The sequence below is a fragment of the Chlamydotis macqueenii genome, chromosome 10, assembly GCF_036417535.1.
Source record: "Chlamydotis macqueenii isolate bChlMac1 chromosome 10, bChlMac1.mat, whole genome shotgun sequence".
NCBI classification, from domain to species: Eukaryota; Metazoa; Chordata; class Aves; order Otidiformes; family Otididae; genus Chlamydotis; species Chlamydotis macqueenii.
In genome coordinates, this window is record NC_141565.1 from 15561456 (window position 1) to 15583521 (window position 22066).

The window sequence follows — 22066 nt, forward strand, 5'->3', positions numbered from 1 at the left end:
CTCCTCCAGCTTGGTAGCATGCGGGTGGAGGACATGGTGTTTTCCAGCAATAGCCGTCCTCCCGCACAGCATCCGTAAGAAAGGGCCTCATTTGCTTAGCTCAATGTAAAGCCATACAAAATCATTGACGCAAGGGTTTTCCTCCAACACAACTGTAGTTGTATTTCCATTCCCCTTTCAGAAGACACTGGAAATATTAGGTCTGATAGCCAAGTGAAAGCTCTGAGGTGCTTTGTGTAAGATCTGGACAGATTGTATGTCCCCAGCTCCAGCATGGTGATCCCAGAAGCCCTTTCCCAGCCACCACCACATCCTGGAGGCATCCATGGTCTGTAAGTGCCTCTTGGTGTGACACAGTCGCAGGAGCCATCCTTCAGTGGTGGGCTACAACTGAGGCACCTCTGGGATCAATGTACCACGTTCCCTAGATGGGGCATACATGGTTCTTCAAGCCCCAAACTCTGAGATGTTCCCTCATCCCCTCCATGCAGACCAGATCTGGGCAGGCACGGGATCATTCTTTGCAACACTGCTGTTTATTTTCAAGGAGGTGTGCTAAATCCTGGCAATTAGCGGTCAATTGCTTTAGGGTTTATTTCTCAGCAGGAGCAGAATATATTTCAGCTTTCTCCTGGTATAGCTGTTGGAGGAAAATTACTCCTGCTAGTCATCGCCTAGCCCGCAGCACCGCGTCGGCGGCGATGCTATCCACCTCCAATTCATCAACCAGTCAAGTTGATATAATTAGGAATTCCAAAGTCAATAATCTGATAATCTCCAGTGCACAAAGGCTTGTATGTAGGAGAAGTGATTTCAGGAAGTCTGCAGCTCAGATCTGCGCAGGAAAAATGCCAGATTTTAAAAAAGAAACAGGCAGAGACCTGGAGGAAAGCATGCTTCCTAATCCTTCACTGCTGACATGTTTTGGGCCGTCAGCTCTGCAGTAAGTGTTTTCCTGTACAGTCATTTCGTGCCTTCGAACCTTCCCTTTACAGTCTTAATAATAATGTTCAACTACCAGTTCTGTTCTATAAATAAATAATCTCCATTTAACGAGACACGCTGCTGGGTGAGCGATGCTGGCTGCAGGGGGACATCTCCGGGGCCTCAGAGTGGCACGCTCCCTCCCCGCTCGCACGTGCACTGTTGGCCATGGTGAGCAGCCGAAAGTGTAAAGCAATACAGCTTTTGGCAAATGTTTTGCCGTCTCTTTATCGTGGCGATCTGGAGAAATGGAAGTCTTACATCCAGAAATGATGCCAGAAAAAAGAGGTCTTTGTAAAACACTTTGTGTAAAATGACTAATAAAAGAGTAGGCGGTCCAAATATTTCATGTTGCTCTTTAACAATGTCAGGAGCTCCCCTTGGCTTTCTGGTTTTAGGGCAGGTGCTGGTGGATGGGGGGGCCTTTCTGGGAAAGCATCCAGCAGGTTCATTCCCATTTTCCTCCCTCAGCCCCAAGTGAAAGCATTGAAGACCAACCCACACGGTGAGCTGTGTGTCCCTGGTGTCTTTGGCCACCACAGCTCCAGGCGAGACCGACATAATTTCTTTTGAAGATCTCACCATCCTGGAGGAGTGGCTGAAGAGCCCTCAGGCAGAATGGAGATCCCCCCTTTGCATGACGGGGATTGGGGGTGCATCTCCAGGGTGGCTCCATCTTATCTGCCAGCGAGCTGCCAAAGGCTGCTGCACAAGGCAGACGTGGCCCTGGGAAAAGCAAGTGGCTTATATAAAAGTTTCATCAATTTTAAATGACAGTGTTATCTTCCTAACAGGATGTTTTAGCGGCAACATGCTCTACATAAACCTTTTAGCTCGCCTTGTCAGGAACCGTTCTGCCTTCTTCTGGTGCACGCAGTGAGCCTGTCGCTTAGCAGGCATTGAGGGGAATTGTCGGAAAGCCAAACGTGGAGAAGTGATGGGAAACCATCCCATTTTTCCCTTCCATGGTGAGATGAGTGATATCCGGGGTCGTGTGCTGAGGCGTTGCCAACTGTCTAATGCACAGCTGGGACTGCAGCTCCCTCAGGGCATCGCACGCCCCGAGCCCCCGGCCACCGAGGATGCCTGGGTTGGGAAACTAAGGGACCAACCTTGAGTCTGGAGTCTGGATAAATAATAGCTCCTGAATACTGAATTTGAGGATCCGTTGCCATTGTGTTGAAGCCTAGCATCAGGAGGAGGGCTTCCAGCTGATCCCATAAATCAGCTGATGAACCTTTGTCTGCCCTGAGTTGGTGTGAGAAGCATGTGCTCTGCTGGAAATTATATTGCTATTTTTTCCTCAAAGTGCTAAGGAGCCAACTGATCTTTAAAAGATGATAATCTGATTTGACAGTGAAGGCTGTTTATTATTGCACAGCACCATAATAAATATCATTTCTGTTGCTTAAGTGAGACTATGAGATTTACTTGACTTCCTTGCAAAAATATACCAATAGTGCAAGCCGAGGCTGCGAGGTCATAGAGGGAATGTCACCGTAACAGGAGCAGGATATGGGGTGTTTATCACCATACAAAAAAGCATTGTGAGCTTCAGAGATGTGCTGCCCTTTAGAGATGTGTCTGAAACCATGTGGAAGAAGGGTGATCTTCCAGCCAGGCTGGACTGGACGCAGGCAATGTGTGTTGCTCCGGTCTGTGCTGAGGAGCTCAAATAATGTCCTTTCTTCCCGCTCCCTTCAGCCTATGGCCTCATCGGGTGGGGTGGTGACTGCTTTGATAGCGCACATCAAAAGAGCAGGATGCTTGTTTGAGGTGTTTTCCCACACGGATCGTGGGCCACTGATCCAGGCTGGGTCCGTGCAGGAGCAAAGGCACTTTTGAATTTGCTGTTGTAGGAGGGCCGGGACACGCAGGGAACGGCTGGGCTTCACCGTGCTCCCATGCCGTTGTGCAGGAGCAGCCCGGCACGGCCACGGCAGCAAAGATTTGTTGCCTCAAGGGCACCGTGTTTCTCCTGGCTGCCGGTTTTCTGGAGAAGACAGGCACAGCAGTGGCCGTCGGGGCTGAGCCTTGGGACGCAGCAGCCGTGTGATAACCAGAGGTAACCGTGTGCTGGGGAGATTTATCTAATATGAAGGGGAAAAGCGATCTGCATGCACGCTGCAGATGGAACTACTGCTGAGTGTGGATTTATAGGCAAAGAGTAAATAGGAACACAGGGAAATGCTTCCCTTTCTCCATAAACTTTTCAATTTCAGAGAGGCCAGATTCAATAAAATTATCTCGCAGATGGGGGTTTTATTGAATCTGGCCCATAAAGCTCCCGTTATAGGGTTTACAACTGCCATTTACACAAATCCTGAAATAATAAAATACAGTGGTGTTTACCAGCATTCCTGCAACTGCTACAGAATTACAGCATGCACAAAACCCAATGAGTAAATCTGGGCTTAATGCACCAAGCACTCCACTGACAACATAAAGCAGCAAAACTTGGGGGAAAAAAAAGAGGAAAAATGCAGAGGTAGGAGAAGGTTGCTTGGGCAGGAGAAGAATTATGCCTGCTGCTTGGCCAAGATACCCCAGGGAAATACCATTGATTTCCAGCCCTCACCCTGCTCTCCTGCAATGCAAAACATCAATATGCTTCCAAAAGGTGCTGCCTGGCCGCAGCGCACAGCCGTGGGGACCGGCCGGGCGTTCCTGGCAGCTGGGAGATCCCAGCCGTTAGCAGCATCTGACCCAGCTGCGGCAGAGAGCCAAGCTCGGGTTGGCTGAGCCCTTGCTGAATTTCGGTATAAGAATCTCCAGCTGGACACTTTTACCTTTTCCACCTGTCTCATGGATGCTGCCAGGGTGTTTGTAGCAGAGTGTGTGCTGGGTGAGGCTGGTGGGCTGTGGCTAGAGGGAATGGGGATGGAAGGGTTTGCTGAGTGAGTGAGAGCATCTGAAAAGCCTTTTCTGGTGAAGAGCTGAACGTATGGCTAAAGGGCGAGTAAAGGCTAGATCCAAACTGTCTGAGGAATTGAGATTTCAGGTGCCTGAGTCTGTTAAAGATGCTTTTGAGAGAGAAGAGGTAAAACTAGGAACTCTGGAGATCCTTTCCGGGAAGAAATAGCCTGAGCTCTGTTTTTAGGTATGGCTCTCTGGCCTTGGTGAATAAATACAGCAGCATGCATATATGCTGATTTCCAGCACTTGACTAAAGGAGATGCATTTCAGTTGTATGTCTTTCCTCTGCTTGTCACCTTTCAGATTGCTGCAGCTGAGCTCTTCCTTTCTGCCAGGTCCATCTGACACCACAGCCCTTCAGTTCCCTCTTTATTTATTGCTGCATTAATCTTTGTGACTCCCTGTGCATCTGTAAAACACTTGCGTTTGCACTCCACTAATTAGGCCAGAAAGCAGGTCAGCACTAATCTCTCCTGTTCTCCTTAATATATTGTTTTCTGACATCACCTCACAAATTAAAATGAGATAATTAATACTGATTCTTGGTGCTGTGCTACATGTAGGGGCAGAAACTTCTTGTATTTGCAGAGGAAGTGTCTCATTTAGGATGAAGGAACACTATTCAAGTTACAGTAGAAGTATTTATTTCTCATCACATATTTAACAAGTCAATTACAATAAAGTTGAGTTTTCCTTTTTTTTTTTTTTCAGTAAGCTCAGCACAAAGAATTTATTTAATCAAAGTTTTTATCAATGTTCCTTATCACTGGGCACCTAAATACCCTTGCAAATCTATCCTCAGTGATATGCCCTGGTCACACTGGAAGTGAGTAGCAGGGTGGGAACCTGTGTTATTCTCCTCTTGTTTTCTGCTCCATCATGCTCAGCACATTACCTTGCAGCTGGGGATGCTCTCCCTGCCCTGCTGCTCAGGGCTCACCCCTCTGACCTGGCCGTATCTGGGGAAACGATGCACAGGCAAAGCTCTGAGGAGGCTGCTGAAGTGCCTGGCTTTGCTCATGCTGTGAATGGGGAGAACTCGGATAAACAGCATATTTCAGAGCCTTGTGCAGCAAGGATAGGTCTATTTTTTTTCTGTTTATTATAACTCCATGTTGCTTTTACTGAATCATTCAGTCATTTATTTTGCCATTACATCTGCTTGCTGTATAATTTTTTTATGTCCAAGAACATGTTTTCTTTTCCAGATGCTTGCGCTATTTGTTTCCTCTGGGTTGCTGACTTTTAGCTTATTTAATTGTGACTGGGGTCAGGGCTTTACTTGTCATTGCCTATATCTGCCCCACTGTAGATCTCAGAGTAACTCTGTTAAAGCTGATGGAGCCACTTCAGATCTACGGTGATACAATCAACAAGACCTAGCCTGTCTTAATTTAAATTACAACTGCATAAATAAACTGTCCCCACTTACACGCACGGTCTTCCAAGGAAGCCCACATCAATGATGTTTTAAGACACCCACGCCTGTTTCCAATTCCTCTGTCTGAACCCCTGATATAAATATAAATGCTGATGTGTCTCTGGCCTGCTTCACTTTTTTCTCCTCGAAGATTAAGATGTGGTGTGGGTTTGCATCAGAACCACCCAAGCTCTTTGTTCCTGTCCAGTTTGCCTGAGCTTATCTGAAGTATTTTTTTTGTTCTGTTTTGTTGTGTGTTTGCTGCACCTCTATATCCATCTTAGATTATGGTAATGATTTAGGAAAAATAATTTTAAAATTACTGTTTTTCCCAAGTCATACATGACATGGAAGAGGGACAGCATGATTCTGTGTTTTGCCATTTGATGGGACGGTGGCCACGTTAACTGCCTTGGTTTACTGTTGCTGCTCCTGGTTGCTCCTTACAAATACTTTTACTTGTTTGGGTTAAGACTGACTCATCATGCTCAGTCAATATTCATCCTTCTCCTCTTGTCCAAGCTTGCCTGTCAGTGGGATGGCTTAAATAACTGCCTGGGCTGTGAATCCCAAATGGGGTTTGAGACAGAGGAGAGGGCTGAGGTACCTGGTGCAGACAAATGGTGATGTTTTTGTCTACGAGTGGCAACAGAACTTCAAATTTTGTGGTTCTTTGTATTGGCTTTCAGGAAGGGTGCAGGAGTAATGTATGGCAATGCCTTGAGTTCACGGAGTGATGGATAACCTGACCTGAGAGGGCCAGGGCTGCTGCGTAGATCTGCTTGTGCTGGATGCTGAAACGAAATCAAATAAAAATGTTGTTTGTTTTTGACAGCTTTTTGCAATCTTTGCATTTGCAACATGCGGTGGGTACTCTGGAGGACTGCGCCTCAGTGTGGACTGTGCAAACAAGTCAGAGAGTGACCTCAACATTGACATAGCCTTTGCCTACCCCTTCAGGTAACCCCGGCTGGTTCGCGGTGCGTTTGCGGGGAGGCAGGTGTTCGGGGGCTGATGCGAAGCCCATTTTCGGGGGGGTTCCCATCATTTCTAGCAGCTTTTGATTAAAAGTACAAATCTGGGGCTCATGAATTCTCCTCGCGGTGTTGTTTAGGCTCTGGGTGGTGTGCAGGATGAATTTGGATAGATCTGGTGTGGATGGGGCCATGGGAACTGCTGGGGAGAGGGAGCTCAGTGAAGGAGAGGAGAGCACTTGTGGGTGTGCAGAGCTCCATACAGGCCAAGACAAGTCAGGGGGTGGAAAAAGGCAGGCAAGGAAAAAGAACAAAAACACATTGGCCCAAGAGAAAAATGGGGATGAAGTAGCCAATTAACTGTGCTGGAAATGAGCGATTCCCAGCCATTGGAGTAGCAAGGACCTGGAAGAGCCACTCCATGGGGAAGGGGAATCAAAAGACAAAACAAGTTTGAACCATAATTTTGAAATGTTTTTGAAAATTATACTAACTGCCTGTTTGCATCTGTTGGTGCCTGAATACTTTAAACTTTGGAACCTAGTGACTTAGGAAAACAGATTTTATGTTGTTTAAGTAAATTTGAAAGCTGTAGTGAGGTTAAAATATATACATATATAGAAATAAATCATGCTATTTAGAATCCTGCTTTAAAAGAATATCCACAGTTCTGTTTTTAAAGATGTCAAGTCCACTCTAGAAACCTTTCACTTCTGTATAAGTGATTTCTTTAAGGAATTGAGGTGATTAAGAAAATAACGCATAATCCAATCTCAAGCCCAGTACACTATGACTATAAAATTACTTTGCTTCTTTAGGATATCACATGCTATTTTGCTTCTGATTGCTGTACACAGACCAGATGGAATAACATCTACTTCTTTAATATGTTCTAAAATATAGCATCTTCCAAACAGTGGAAACTGAATTTGATTCCTTGAACTGTTCTTGTTCCTTGACACACATTTATTACTCCAAAGAGTCACATCTTCTGCTATTACAAATGTTTATTTTTTCATCTTGAACTTGCCTGCATTTCCTTTCATTTCTACTTAGTATGCATGAGAGAGATCCTGAAAATTGAGTTATGTGAATTTGTAATGGGATTCACTTCCAAATAGGTCATATCTCCAGCATTCATTACAGAATACACCCTACAGTAAAGTGCTTTTAATTTGCATGATTATAAAATAGTACTTTATGTGAAAAGTTAATAGAATAGAGAGAAGTAGCCAGCAAGTATCTCCTGGTGTCTTACTGGGCACATTGACCACTGCTTTTAGAAGGATGTGGCTGGGTCTGCAATTTCCCACGATCTTGCTTATTGGAAAACTGCAAATGCTGCTGGGCGATTGTAGCATTCCAGCATGCTGGAAAGGTGATGCAAAATAGGGTTTGTTTGCAGAAGAGGTCCACCTGAGGCTGTAGCTGGCCCTTGAACTGTCTGTGTGGCTCCTGGGTGTGCTCGGAGCAGAGTGGGATGCAGGAGGAGCCTACATCTGAAGATTAGGTGTGGGGCACATACAGTGGGATGGCTGGCCACGTGGTAGAAGTATACCTGTAATTTGGAGGTGAGAAAGGAGGTGATGCTTAGCCAGCTGGTGTTTTGAGAGAAGTATGAAGCTATTCAGGTTTTGTGCAATTTGGAAATTTTCATGCAAACCAGATATGTATAGACTGTGTGGGGTAACAGCTGTGTGCCTGGAAAATCTGGCCTGGTGCTACCTGTGGAATTTGGTGTCATTTTACTGTTTCATATAAATGTTCTCATTACTTCCTCATATGTTTGCTCTTTCCACTGTCCTCCACTGCTCCTTTGACAGATTGGAGAGGGGATGCTCTAAAAACAGAAGTGAGCTTAGCTGGGAAAGGTAATATCTCATATTAGAGCAGTTGATACCCTTGGCAGAAGCAGACATCTTCAGTTCAGGCTCCCTCATCAAGGCTGTGATCCTGAAGCTCATCTGCCTGCAGTGGGCATGTGGACTTTGTGTAGGTAGGATGAATTTCCCACCAGTTGTCTTGCATCTAGGTCTGAATGAGTTCGTATTCATGTGGCATTTCCCTTTCAAGTGCCTTCAGTGTTCTGATATTGGCTGACAGCTGAGGAGGTGTAGGTGGATGGAGAGAGCCTGCGGAGCATCTGACATGGCATTGCTGTTGTGGCTGTCAGCAATGACACTGAAACAGTCCCACACCTGAGTGCTGCTTTTTGAGCTGTGCCTTCCAGCAGGACTTGAAATGAAGAAAGCCATGTAGCTGTGCTAGCAGCTGCTTTCATTCCCCTTGCTGTGAGTTTGAGGTTTTTAATTCTCCTAGAAGTTGCACTGCTAGACCTTGACTAGTTGATAACTGTCAAGAGCTTTCTTTAAGCAAGTAAAATTGTAAGGCTCAACAGGACAGCTCAGCAAAGCAAGAGGACTGGGGTGGGTTTTTTTTTTTGGAAATGACATTGAAGGAGCCTGAAAATGTTCCCATGAAAGCAAGATCAGAAAGGGGAGGGAGTTTTCCAGACTGAAAGGGGGGCGATCTCACTTGTGACTGTGTGCTTCTGGGGCCCATCACCTTGGGTAAAGAAAGAGCATGCAGGAGGGCAAAATCAGTGCTGATGGGATCTGGAGATGTGTGATTAAAACATGCTGATTGCCCATCTGACTTCAAACTAATGATTCATGTAGCCCCAGAGCAATCTTGAATGTACTGAACCAGCATTGCACTCCACAGCAGGGAGCTCCAGATGCTCCTGCAAACCAGGGAGTATGTCCCTACCCTCTTACTGAGATTTTTTTTTTTCAGCCACAACCTATAAGTTGCAAAAATCTCCAGCAAACAGTGTAGATGGGTTCAAAAGAAATCATTAGTTCCAGTAGAGACAGAGTTTTGAAGGGTATAGTTAAAAATCAAGAAATAATTAATATAGTTTAAAGTTATGGTAAGATGATAGCTGTGCTTGGCTCCTGCATTGTCTTACTGCCATTGTGACTCTGGCAGCAGGCACTTCTGGGACACAAAAAGCCCCACACCCCTATGCAAGGTGATTGATTCTCATTTCTGCCTAAGTCACATTCTCTCTTCCCAATTTAATTCTGGACCTGGATTCATTTGCCCTTTGAAATAAAGAAGTGAGGAAATACAGATAAGTACATCCATTCCTGGAGAAGACTATTAGCGTAATGTGGTGAAGAGGTGCTTATGCAGGGCTAGGAGAAGCTGTCCCTTTGGAGAAAAGTCCATGTGGTGGGTGCCCATGCAGGGCTGTCATGTGGCAGAGGCACGGGGAGGCAGCGCCGTTCCCCGTCGGAGGGGTGCCCTGTGCTGGGGCTCTGCTCTGGGCTCACACTGTTGGGGTGCAGTAACCACAGAGCAGTCCCTGCAGCATCACTGCTGAGTAATTGAACCCAAATTTGACTCCGCCATCTCTCCTGGCATAGGAGGTGAGGTGGATGCTTTTCTGTCTACAACTACACTGATTCTTTTAGGCTTCCTGCAACCATCATCCATGACCCTGCAGTCACCCTGTAATGTGGAAAGAAACCTGCAGTCCAAACGCTAATACCTCCCAGCAGTGTCTCCTGGAGCTTTGTCACACTTCTCCACGTATCCTGCCAGACTCTTCCATGTGCAAGCTGATTTTCATAAGGCCATTTCAAATAATCACCTGGAGTTGTGTCTGTTTTCTTCTGCTTGATTCTAGTTCTGTCACAAAGGATTTCTGTACCTCTTCATGCTTTAAAGCACAAACCAGCCTTTCTTCTGGATACCTGTATAAGTATTTCAAAGGTTTTACAAGTTCAAATATGGAAAAAACTGCTCTGATCCCACACTAGCAGTTTTTCTCAGCATTAGGATCTGTGCTTGGTACAATATCTGCTGCAAATTTGGCACATATTGGGATGCTCATCAGCTTGACCCTCACCCCAGTAATGATTCTTTGAGTGGGGGGAACAAAAAAAAATATCAGCATCTTGCAATTATTTTTCACTCTTACAGTCCATCACCCTTCCAGATCAGGTTTGTCACTCATCCAAGTGCACTGAGGTAGTATTTTTTTTTCTGTAGGTAAGGGTCCTGGTGAAGGTCCTATTTATTTTAATTATTTTTTGCTAATCCCAGCAATACTTTGTTGCTTTTCATGTACTTTGCTATTCATTGGTTTTACTTTGATAATAAGTGATTGAATAGTACACCTGCCATGCACATATTTATTGCTGGTATTCATCATATTGAGGTACTTTTTCTTTTAGGGGGATTGGTTAAAATATGTTAGTTGCCAGCTGAGTTGTCAGGCTTGACTTACCAAGTCTGTACTGAAGATTTTTACTACATAATTGTTCATGTCACAAACTTCATGTTTTTCTTGTAACTGTCAGAGTTGTGCTGAAATGTTTGGTCTTCAGCTACTGATTTAAAAGTAAGTTTGTGTAGCAGAAAGACTGTCATGATGCTGTGCTGCACTTCAGACAGGCAGCACACTGCTAGCCAGAGAAATTATCTGCTAATATCATCCCCTGTTGCTTTGTGGTTATTTTACTTCTGCAAATTGCTGGCACCACCAAGGAAGGAATGCTCGGACCTTGGCTGTACAGGGTACCTGGTGCTGCACGGGTCCTGTGGCCGGGCTGAGCTCCAGGAGCGGAGGGGTTGGGCTGCACAGCTCTACATTTCAGTACAATCCTGTATGTATGCTGTCTGTTAAGTCTTGAGGCAGATCCTGAACTGAAGTCTCTTTGCCCTCAGCTTTTGGAGGTGCTTTAGCCCAGCCTACCTACACAGGGTATCCCCAAGTTAAATGCTGCATGGGAATTCATTTGGAGTACATCTTGCCTTTTCTTGTGGCTTTCACCTTGCAAGTTAATTCAAAAATATTGTCCCAGAGGATTACATGATTAAATTTTAAATACAGTCTCAGCTAAGGCAATGGTTAAGGGAAGTATGTGCATAGGTGTTAGAACTGAGCCATAGGTACTAGTGGGACAGAAGGGGATTGCCTGGTCCTTCTGATGTGAGAGCCTGATGTAAGTCTGTGCATGTCTCTATCACAGCAGTGAGCAAAATAAATGTTGTTTTCCATTTTATTTTAAATCACTTATTAGTATCTTTCCAGTGTGCTAGTAAAACTGTCTCCTTGTTTCTGAAGGAAAAGGAAATTGTATTTTATGGGAGCTTTTCATTCACTCCCCAAGCATCTCATTTTAATAAAGACATTCCCATTGAGCACCCTTTAAAGTGTGTGCCTCATCTGCATGCGATGGGTAGGCTAGTCTTTCGTTTTAAATATGACAGCCAGATCTAAATTGCTTACTTAGAAGCTGCAGATGGTAATTAGAGAGAAAACAGCTAACTCTTTGTGCTTTGCAACTATCTTTCATTGGAAAAAGCTTCTGTTAATATTAGCACATTTCTCTGCCTTTTTTTTATTATACCTTTGTAGTAAATCTTGCTTCAGAATTCAGTGGAAAACATTTTGGCCAAAGATTATAAATGTCTATTATGGCTGGGAGACCAGGAGCTGCTGATAAATAGGAGGTCTTTAAACTTCAGGACTAAGTAGTTGCCTGCAGTGCTGCCTTTCAAGCAACTATGGCAGGCTCTCCTCCCAGCTATCCTGGACTGCCGTACCAGTTGAGAGTGGGAGATGGGAAGGAATAAAGTAATCTAGTCAGTTAAACTCCCTAAGGTTCATGTTTTATTTTGCATGTGTTCATCACACAGAGGATGCCCCTTCTGCAGAGGCAAATTGTGTCCTCTAACACTTCTGTGGGGAGACGAAAGCAAAAGTGAGCCAGCAGGTGTGCTCTGTGCCAAAATGGACATACCCCAGTTCCCAGGCAGATTTGGCAGAGCTCCTGGGTGCGAGGTGCTGGTTAAACTCTGCATGACCCATTCCAGCTTAATGAAGGGAGAAATATCTACTCCTTAGATCAAAACTTGGAGCCTTTTGCACAAACAGGGGTTGCGGGGCTGGTTAGGTGAAGCTCCGCAGCGAAGAGCACAAGCTGCGTGGTCAGGGTGGTCCCTTCTGGCTCTGCAGTCGGTTGGTGCAGGAAAGCTGCATCAGTTTAGTCTCTTTTCGTGCCCAACTGTGACCACGTCACCTGGCATTGCAGATCTGGGGTTAACATCTGAACCGACGAGGAAAGATGTTCAAAGTGTTCAATAATACATCAGTGAAATTGAGATTTTCATCAATACCCCAATTACATAAACTGGCTCTTCAGGACGGGCGCTAAGGGTTTGATCATGGCTTTAATTATCTTCTTCCACAACAGTTTCAAACTCTGATCTAGCAGTGCTTTTTATACCTAAGTCTGGCCTCTTATTGAATAGATTTGCCTAGCAAGGACTAGGTTTTAACCACTGTTAGTGGAAACTGGAGGTGATGTGAGTGAGGAGCCTAATTGTTGCATCCTGCTGAGCAAAATTCAGGAAATAAATCCTTCAGGATACAGATATCTCTAATCGTGACACCTTCACAAAAGTCTATTAATGTTTAATGTGACTTAATGATGCAAAGCAGACTGAAGCATTAAGATGTATTTTTAACTAGGAAATAAAGATGTTGGGGTTTTTTTAGTTGATTTGTACATTCTGGTAATTTATAGGACTGTCTAGAAAATTGCAGCTCTATTTTTCAAAATCTCTTTTTTCTAGTGGAAACCCACTTAAAAGATTTTATTCCATAGTGATATGAACACAAGAACTTTCAGAGCTATTTAAAGTATGGCCCCAGCACATGACTTCCCCAGTGATGAAGGAACCTCGATCAAGTCCCTGTACTGATGAAGCAAGTCCATAAGCAACCTGAACGTGGAGCTCACATAGCCAAGCTGAACTATTGGCTTAGAGCTGTTTGCTCTTACATTGTCTCCTGGGTCAGGGAAAAGGTGATCCAGGTCTGCAGAATAAATACATTTTTTTTCAGCTTTGAATGAATGTAGTTTTTAATAGGAAAGAATATTTCACATTTTTATAACCAGCTCTGGTTTTTATTAGAGAGTGAACACCGTAATTCAGAGCCCTGATACGATTTTTGCTTATTTGTGCATGGCTACAACATACTGAAGTAATTAAAATCAGTGTTCTCCAGTGTCCATGGGTCTTCAAGGACCACACTGGCTCTGGGAATACTGTCTTTGGTTTTTCTCTGTGCTTCTTCATGTCCTGTGGGATGAGTTTTTTAGACTGAGAGGGTAGTAGAATGGGAAAAAATGTCTGCTTTTGTACTTGGACAGCCGTGGTCTGCAGTAGTGGCTGTCTGTGAGCACAATGTACAATTTATTTCCTGTTGTCAGGGAGTTCAGTAAAATCATTGCTGGTAGGATTAAAACAGATAAAAATAAGGATGACTTTGTGGCTTTTCTAGTTTTAAGTGCCTCCTCCTGACCCCAATTACAGTCTTCAAAACCCACTTTGTAGATATCTTCAGGACTGGCAACTTGACCAGAGAATGGTTATTACTGCCAGTTTGAACTGTGGATAAATGAAATCCAGCAATGAGGGACTGGGAGATGCTTCCAGCCTCTTGACACTTTGTTCCTGCATGAGACCTATAGAAAACCACCAGAAATCTGATGCAGCCACATCTTCACCTTCTCTTTGAGGCTGACCCTGTGCGCGTGGTTCTTAACATAACCGATGCACTGTGTCGTGTGAAGGAAGAGATCACCCACCACCCCCGTGATTTGCTGGCTGATCAGAATAGCTTAGCTTCTGTGCCAAACTATTTTGTATGCAGCCAAGAAGCCACAGCCCAAGGATGGCTACGTAAGTGGTGAGGTCTTTGCTCGTTCATGCTGCTGGTCTGTTGGGCTGTGCACAACGATACTCTGCTTGAGTAGGTCAGATTACAAGTTCTGGCTGCCAGTATTTCTAAAACTGTAAAATCCCCAGCCTGTTGCACAATGGCTTGTCACAGGGCAGCGGCTCTGTGGACAAGATGACTTTTCCAGGTGTTGAGGTCTTCTCAGTTGCCGCTATCCTCAGTATTCTCTGGCTTCTCCTTTGTAGCTTTAATCCTTTAAAACTTGAAGCAAACACATCCTTGCATGCTGAACTGGGGCCATAAAGGAGGCTTATGCTTTGCAGCTCTTCAGACTGGTCAACTGTTGTCTTCTGTTATGAATGTCCATGTGCCTGAACGTGGAGCTCATGGGCACAGAGTTGGCTGGGAAGTAAAGGGGGAAGGAAAGTGGTAGGAACTTCTGGAGATGGTGTCTGCTACAGAGAAGGGAGAATGCTGCTGCTTAAATCTTCGTTAAATTGTAGAAGCTCTTCTTTTAGCACTCAAAATAATGGGATTCTTTACGAATTTGGATGATATTGATCCAGACTGGCGTATTTTGCTTCATAGAGGCTATGTTCTATGCCTAACACTTTTTTTGGTGCCAGAAAAAAATCTTCATTAATACTTTAGCCAGAATTTGTTCTTAAAGTGGAAATCACTCTTGGATTTAATATATGCAGCTTCTTCACAATTTGAATTTTTAATATATATTCATGAATAGTCTTTGTGGTATTGTGCAGGGACAGTATTTTATCTGTGCCTGCCACAAAGGCTTTTTCTAGAAGTCATGCTTTTTACAACTTCCCTTGCAAATTTCTTTTTGCACATTTTCATGCTGCCAGTACAGAAGCAAGCAAAGCAGAAACCCTTCGGCTTTGCTTTGTTTGGCATTTGATCCCATAGCCCAGACAGCATGAGGTGACCCAGCTAGGACACAATCAAACACACATCCTTCCCCTTTTCTGTGCTCCCAAATGGGCATGGACTGTGCAGCAGCCCTGAAGGTTTCCCCGGGACTGTAGGGAACTGGATATGTAGGATGTCTTTGGTTTTCTCCAACACCTGGTTTCTGCATGAATTTACTTGCAGTATTTTAATTTTTAACGCAATATTTATTTAATGCAATATTTCTTATTCAATAGACTCTGGAGGGGGAGGGCATCCAACCCATCCAGCACAGCCCCACTCAGTGAGGTACCTCATGGGTTATTCAGTGTGAAGGTGCCAGCAGTTTATCTGCATGTCCATCACAGACCCACAGGTCTGCCTTGGCTTCTGCCCTGTGTGCTGCTCAGCCTGCGGTGGAGCCCACGGACTTCCCGAGAAAAGGATTTGATATGTACTTTGAATTAAAATATTTTGTCTGGGAGTTTTATTGGAGTCATGCCATAAAACTCAACAGAGGACTTAATTTGATTGCTTTGAGTACTTTAGGGCAATATTCTTGGGAAAATTATAGTTAAAATACAAAGCTAATCTTAAAACACAATACAAAGGAATAAATGTTGCTGCATCTTCTCTAATTGCTCTTGCATTTGTCTCAGCTGGTCTTGGAGGTGAAATTGCTACCTTCAGGGTTTATAGACCTTCATCAAACTGTATGTGAACACTGCTGCTCACATGGTGAAGGATTTATGCTTTCAGGTGGTTCTGGCTGAACATCAGGTGATGCCCAAGAGCTTGGATTGATTTTTACGGGGACTTCGTAGCCCATTTGATTGTGGAAGGCATGGTGGATTGGAGGTGGTGTGAGAGTTATGGAGCAATGTGAGCAGTAGCAGAGTGTGGTGGGGTGCTCAGCAGTCCCCCATCACTCCATGCAAAAGCACTGCCTGGGGATTTGATACACACACTTCTCAGAAATGGTCTTATTAGATTCAGTGACAGGTTTTTAGGCCTTTTCTTTGATTTCTATTGCTTATGTTATATCTCTAGAAGTTTAGATTTTTCTCCAAATGGAAACTTTTGTTCCCCTCTGATGAGGCTTGTTAGTTTGGAAGCTGATTCCCATGTCCAAGAGGGCAGCTGGAGGGACATCAGAGCCATGGGTTCAGTCAGAATCTCACGGTGGGACCAGGTAATATTGGACAGTTGTGTATGTGGCAGTGCAAATACATGCCTATGGCATTTCCAGGCCTCCTAAATTGAATGTTCCATGGACACAATTACTTTTTTAACATAGTCAAGGGTTACCTTCCTTCAGAGGTAGTAACTAAGTTTCCCAGCTACTAGGAAGCAGTTCACCCCAAGAAAATAGCCCAGTGAAGGGAAATTAGAGAGCAGTGCCAGCAGTGTGTAACACAAAGAATCTAAGTACCCAATCTGAGACGGTATTTAGGTTTGTAAAGACCAGTGGAGCATGTCTGAGTACTATGCTCTGCTTGCACAGCAAGAAGTGTGTATTTCTGAGAAGAGCTGTGAAGATATCTTGGGAGATAAATCTGGGTCTGGATGTACGTTTGGAAGTGGGGTTGGGATCACCCACTCAGCTTTACGAGCGCTGCCGGCGGTGTGTGTTCTATAATGAGCCATTTTATTTCCTTTTTGGTGTTACGGCGGAGTACTAGGGTTTGTGTTACTGTTAGATGCACAGTCTGGGGAGGTTCATTGCTATGGCTGGCACACTTCTGGGACGTTTCTTCCTCTGGGAGTGTGACAAAGCTGTTGTGCAGGCTGTTTTCCAAGAGCTTTGTGAATGCAATGGCTGGGAGCGGGTCCTGCAAGAGAATCCCAAGTTGCAGTGGTGCCTTCTCACCACCACTGCTGGGATTGTCCCTATTCCAATGTCTTTCGACTCCATCTTCAAAAGAGTTCTGTAGCTTCCCTTCCTGGAGACCCGAGCACCTTGGTGGGGCTCTGACTTGCTCTCTTAATGGGTTAAGAGAAGTGAGGTGGAGAAGGATGGAGCAGAGGACATGTTGCGATGCTCTGGGTAGGCATCGCGGTGTATCCGCTCCAAGCTGCCTGTGCTGGGTGAATTACCAGCTCTCCCAGCGCGGCACATGCAGTGTGGTGTGTTGAGACAGCAACTGTGACTGACAGCTTGTCCTATTAAAAACAGTGCTGTAGGAAAATAGTACTGGCCAAATGTTTGCACAACAGCTGTGTGCGAGGGCTGGGAACCTGGCAAGTTAAGAAATTGAAAATATGAAAAGGGGGGAATATTTTCCATCATTTTGACTGGACATAAACCAGAAGAGAATATAGGTTGCTATAGCTTTCCTGAGTCAGCTTCCCAGCGGTGTCTTCTGGGGTTTTTTGGTGATGCTGCTTGGACATATGTTTAGAATAGAATCATAGAATGATTAGGGTTGGAAGAGACCTTCAAAGGGTAATTTCTTCATCCTGAGGAAAAGAGCTGTCAAAGAGCAAGCTTGGAGTGAGAAACAGTCTTGTTGCTGTTAGCAAAGTGGTGAAAAACTCTGGTTTTGCCAGAACATCATGGTTGCAAAAGGGCCAGAGAGCAGTCGCCTCCATGGTACCTGCTGTCCTGCTGCTGGGCGAAGCCTGCTGCATCCCCACAGCCGTCCATGGCTATTAATGTTTCAGCTATGGGACTTTAAAGGACTGGAGAGAACTTCAGTGTTAATGACTTCAAGCAGTTCAAATGTAGTATTAACAGGCTGGCTGCTGCAAAAAGAGACTGACTTCAACAGCTCTGAGATGCTTGGGTGCAAAGATTCAGATCCTATGGGCATTAATGAACAGTGGTTATAATTGTCAAAAAATACGGACTGAGGGCAACTGCTTAGCAGTGGCTCCCTCTGCAAGAGTTCATGGTGTGTATGAGAGCTTGTAGTGTAGCTCCATTGCTGCAGGGTTCCCCCTCCTCAGGAATCTGTCCTCGGAGAGCAGATTGGGCAGGATTTAGCACTGAACATGCAGGGATGCCTGGCACCAGGGGAAATGTCCTTTGCAGTGAGAAGTACTGTGTGCATTGCTTCCTCCTTGAGAACTGGCTGTGAAGAGTGTTGGAAGAGTCAGTGGACCTTGATTTCATTACAGGAAAGACCTTTCCTTCTCAGTCAGGTTTCTACTTTCACTTGAGTATTAAAGGTCACTTTTAAAATATTTTTCTTCATGTAGGTAATCTCTCTAGGGAAGTCTTGTGGGAATTAGAGCTCTGCTGTGAGAGGAAAGGCTTTCGTTTATTAGTGTTCTTCCACTAGACCTATGGAAAATCCATATTTGGAACCTTGAGAAGGACCATTTGCCCAGGGACTGGCTGTCTGGAGGCACTGATGTGAAAGCACATCAGCACAGTTCTCAGAGACAAGGGAGCTGCAGTGTTTCCAGGGCTAATGAAAAAAAATCCCTTTACTTTGTATCCCAGAGAAAGAAAGGTGAAAATCCCTGTCCTGTGCCTCGCCAGAGCAGTTTGACTCACTGTGCATTTCAGCATTTCACTACTGTATTCTGAAATTTCATTTTTCCCTGGTTTTGGAGATTATCAGCCAAGGTAAACATTTCACAGTAAATTCCTCCATAAGAGCTACCTGCAGTAAATAATTTCCAGTGGCATATTTCTCTCATTGCTTTGCAGACGGTAAATTCAATTGACAGTTTGACTACCATAAACAAGTGAGGGGGAAATAAAGCCCAATGAAAGGATAATGGATCTTTAAATTTTTGCAAGCACGTGTGTGGGTGTTGCAGATTTTGCTCAAGCATGTCATAGACAGGTTGGGGGGTGGATTACAAGATGCTATTTTCAGAAAATAGGACAACTTGCCCAAACAGATAGGTTTGAGGCTTTTTTCCCTTGTTTTTTTTCTAGTAAAGGAATGGAGAAACACTAAGGCCCATTGAGAATTTTTAGAGGCAGAACTTTATCTATTATTTATTAATCCAGGTACCGATCAAAGCCCAGGAGAAGAAATCTGTGCCAGTTCATCAATAATACTGGAGCGCATACTTGCTGTTAATTGCACGTTCTGTTGGTTTCAAGTCTAAGCTCTGTGCGCTTTGCTAACGGGGGAGGTTTTGTGAGTCAGATGAGATTAAATCACTTGATGCACACTCTCCTGCTTGGGCTCTTCTGTGAACACTGGTAGTGGGACACAAGACAAGATGGGTCTTTAAGGCGGTTGGCTCTGACCATTTTTGTGCTCAAGGATCATCAGATGGGCTGGGCTGCTTGAGAAAAATGAGAGACTATATAATTAAAAGCAAATTGTGGCTTGAATATTGCACTAAGGAAGTTCAGGAAAGAAAGACGACTTCCCATTTACATGGAGAGAGCACAGCTTCTGCTCCCCCACGCACGTGTAACAGCTGTAGCTTTGTTCAGTGTGTCTGGCTTCATGTATTGTTTTCAGAGCAGGGGTAATTAGTGTCTGAAAACGTAACTGCTCTTTGCTATTGTGGAACAATGTAAAAATCCCTTTTTTTCCACTGTAAAACATTCCTGCCCTCTTCTGATCTTGTCAAGCTAGACAATACAGCTGTCTTGTTGTCATATTTCCCACGGCAATGGAAAGTTTGCCAAATGGTAGAAGAAACCTCAGAAGCCCTTAATTACTGTGACTTAATCAGTGAAACTTGACTGCCTTTGGTGGACTCGCTTCAGATTCAAGTGAATTTGAGGGAACTCAGACCTGGCAATGACGGCTGCTGTTAACAAACAGACCCAGCAGATGAAGGGGACGGTGTCAGCAGCGATGAGCAGCGAGGGTGCCTTAGCACTGCTCTGCTGAGTATAGGGTGCAAGGTCACATTCCAGAGTCATCAGCTTTATATCTGAATTAATAACAATATTTAGCACAATACAAGGCAAAAAGCCCTATCTAGCTCATTTTTGGAGGAATTTGGGAGGGTGAAAAGTCTTTCATTACTTTTTTCCCCAATTAGGTCAATTTATTACTGAAGTGTTCCTTACTTGCATTGTCCATCAATTGGTGAAAATAGCAATACCCTTGGGCTGCATTAGAAGTTCAGATGTTACAAAGTGCAAAGGACGTGATTTCAAAGGGTCACTCTCGAGGTTCCTGGTTTTATTTGGGAAATGGAGAGGCAAAGGTGAAATGCAGGGGTGGTGCTGGAGATGGAAAAGCAGCAGAAGACACTGGCCAAGGATCACTTGAAGAAAAAGGTGGAGTGTAAAGAATGAAGATAGGAGAAGATGAAAGAACAAGTCAGGAAGTAAGAGGCAGAACAGGTAGAATTACATCAAGAATGGGAAGCAGAGATAGAGGCAATTAACTTTTTGTGAGTCATCAGCAAGCCATCCTGCATCCAGAAAGGCTGACTCAGCAGCACTTGTGGAAAAATCAGAGCTTTCTCTGAGATGCCACTCCAGATCAAAGAGGTTTCGATTAGCAAAACTGGATTTTCTGTCACTGATCCTCCCCTGCTTTATAGAAACTTTTCAAATGCATCTTATGAAATCAGCGTCCGCCCTAACCACCCCAGGGCTTGGCTTACTCACTTCTCTTCCCTGCCACATCTCCTCTTCCCAGGTCTGAGTCATGGTCTATTTTGGGTCCCTTTGCACAACTAAGATCTCAGTTGTTTGAGCAGAGGTGAGGTGGCCGCAAGAGGCACCAATTACTGCACACCCTCTTAGGGGCTAGGGAAATCGGAAAGGAAAAGTGAGTGAATAAAAATAACTTGATGGAAGAAGGCTTCTGTGATCTGGTGTCCCTGACAGATGCTTGTCCACAAAAGCACTGCTGGAAAGGTGTAAGTGAGATGCTTGTATAATATATGAACTTTTTCTCTAACTTATGATGCAAAACTAAGGTACAGTCAGGAAAACAGAATGGAAAAGGAAAGTGGTCTCTCATGATGTTTCAGAAAGGCTGGTGGGTTGTTGGTGATATGACTGGATGGGGCTGTGGTGACTGAGGCCAGTTTGGAGGGGCAGGGGTTGGGCAGCAACTCCCAGTCCAAATCCTGGTAGAAACATTCCTTAAGTTATTTCCTCTGTGGGAAGCGCAGGAGTTTGAACTGCTACTTGTGACACTATCAGTTGCCTGGTGTGCTATTTCAAGACTCCAAGGGAGAAAAAACCCAACCACCCTAAAGATGTGTTTTACACAATAAAATGCACACAGAATTGCAGGGGTTTTTTTGTTGTTCCCCCCCCCCCCAGCAATCGGATTGTATTTATTGTAGCTCAGCTCAGTCCCATAGTGCTTATGAAAGCAATGTAAGGGCCAGAGCAATTCTCTAAAGCCTCTTTGCAGCGTGAGGTAGTAACATAAAACTGCGGAGCTCCCACCCTTGCAGCAGAGCCTGGCTTTTCCTCGAGAGGCTAGAGCCTTCTCGCTGTGCTCAGCTGGAAAACAGATACTGCATCCCACAGCAGAGCCCTTAAAAAGCAACTATGGTACCTGAGTGTGGCTGTTCGAACGCAACAAGTGTGGTTAATTATTTAGGAACCAGAAAATGCTACTTAAGCATTGGGTGGGGTGGGGAAAAACAACAAGAAACCCCCCACTCAAGGTTAAAAGCCTTTATGTTGAGTTGTGAAGTCTGGGCTGATGGGGGGGACCCTGGGTCTGCCTGTGGAGGGGGGCACAGGGTGGTCCCCGGTTCTGGCTCTGCACGCCATCACTGGTGTCCTCCCTGCGCTGGGCTGCAGCCCCGTGGGTTGGGTGGAAGGTGAAACCTGGCTCCAGCCCTGAAGAGAGGACCTGAGGAGGATGGTGGGCACGGTCTCTGGCTGCACAGCATTGCATTCCCCTGGGGAAGGAGGGATGGGGTCAAGTTTCTTCCTGATCCAAAGCTCCACAGCGGCTGCCGCTGTTTTCAAGGGGTTTTGAACTGGGTTCCCAGTTTTGGTCTGTGTCAATACAATGCCTAAGCAGCTGTGCATGAGGTTTCTTTTCTGACCATGCAAATCACACATTTGAAATGTTTCCATAATTCTTGTGATGGATAAAGCAAAGCCACTTTCTCTCCAGGCTGCAAAATTGGCATGACAGGCACTAGGAAATCTTCCTCCCTCTTTGTTTCCCCCCTCTTTAAGAAAGAACAATAAGCCCT

The 22066-nt window shown here is 44.8% G+C and overlaps 1 protein-coding gene across 2 annotated transcripts in view; it reads left to right on the forward strand.

Moving 5' to 3' along the window:
* Nucleotides 1-22066, forward strand: part of SYNPR (synaptoporin) — a 102610-nt gene that overhangs the window by 68513 nt on the left and 12031 nt on the right. For both annotated transcript variants that reach the window (XM_086755940.1, XM_086755941.1), the window contains one exon: nucleotides 6156-6280. In XM_086755940.1, coding sequence (XP_086612066.1) covers nucleotides 6156-6280 — 125 coding nt within the window. The remainder of the gene's footprint in view (nucleotides 1-6155; nucleotides 6281-22066) is intronic.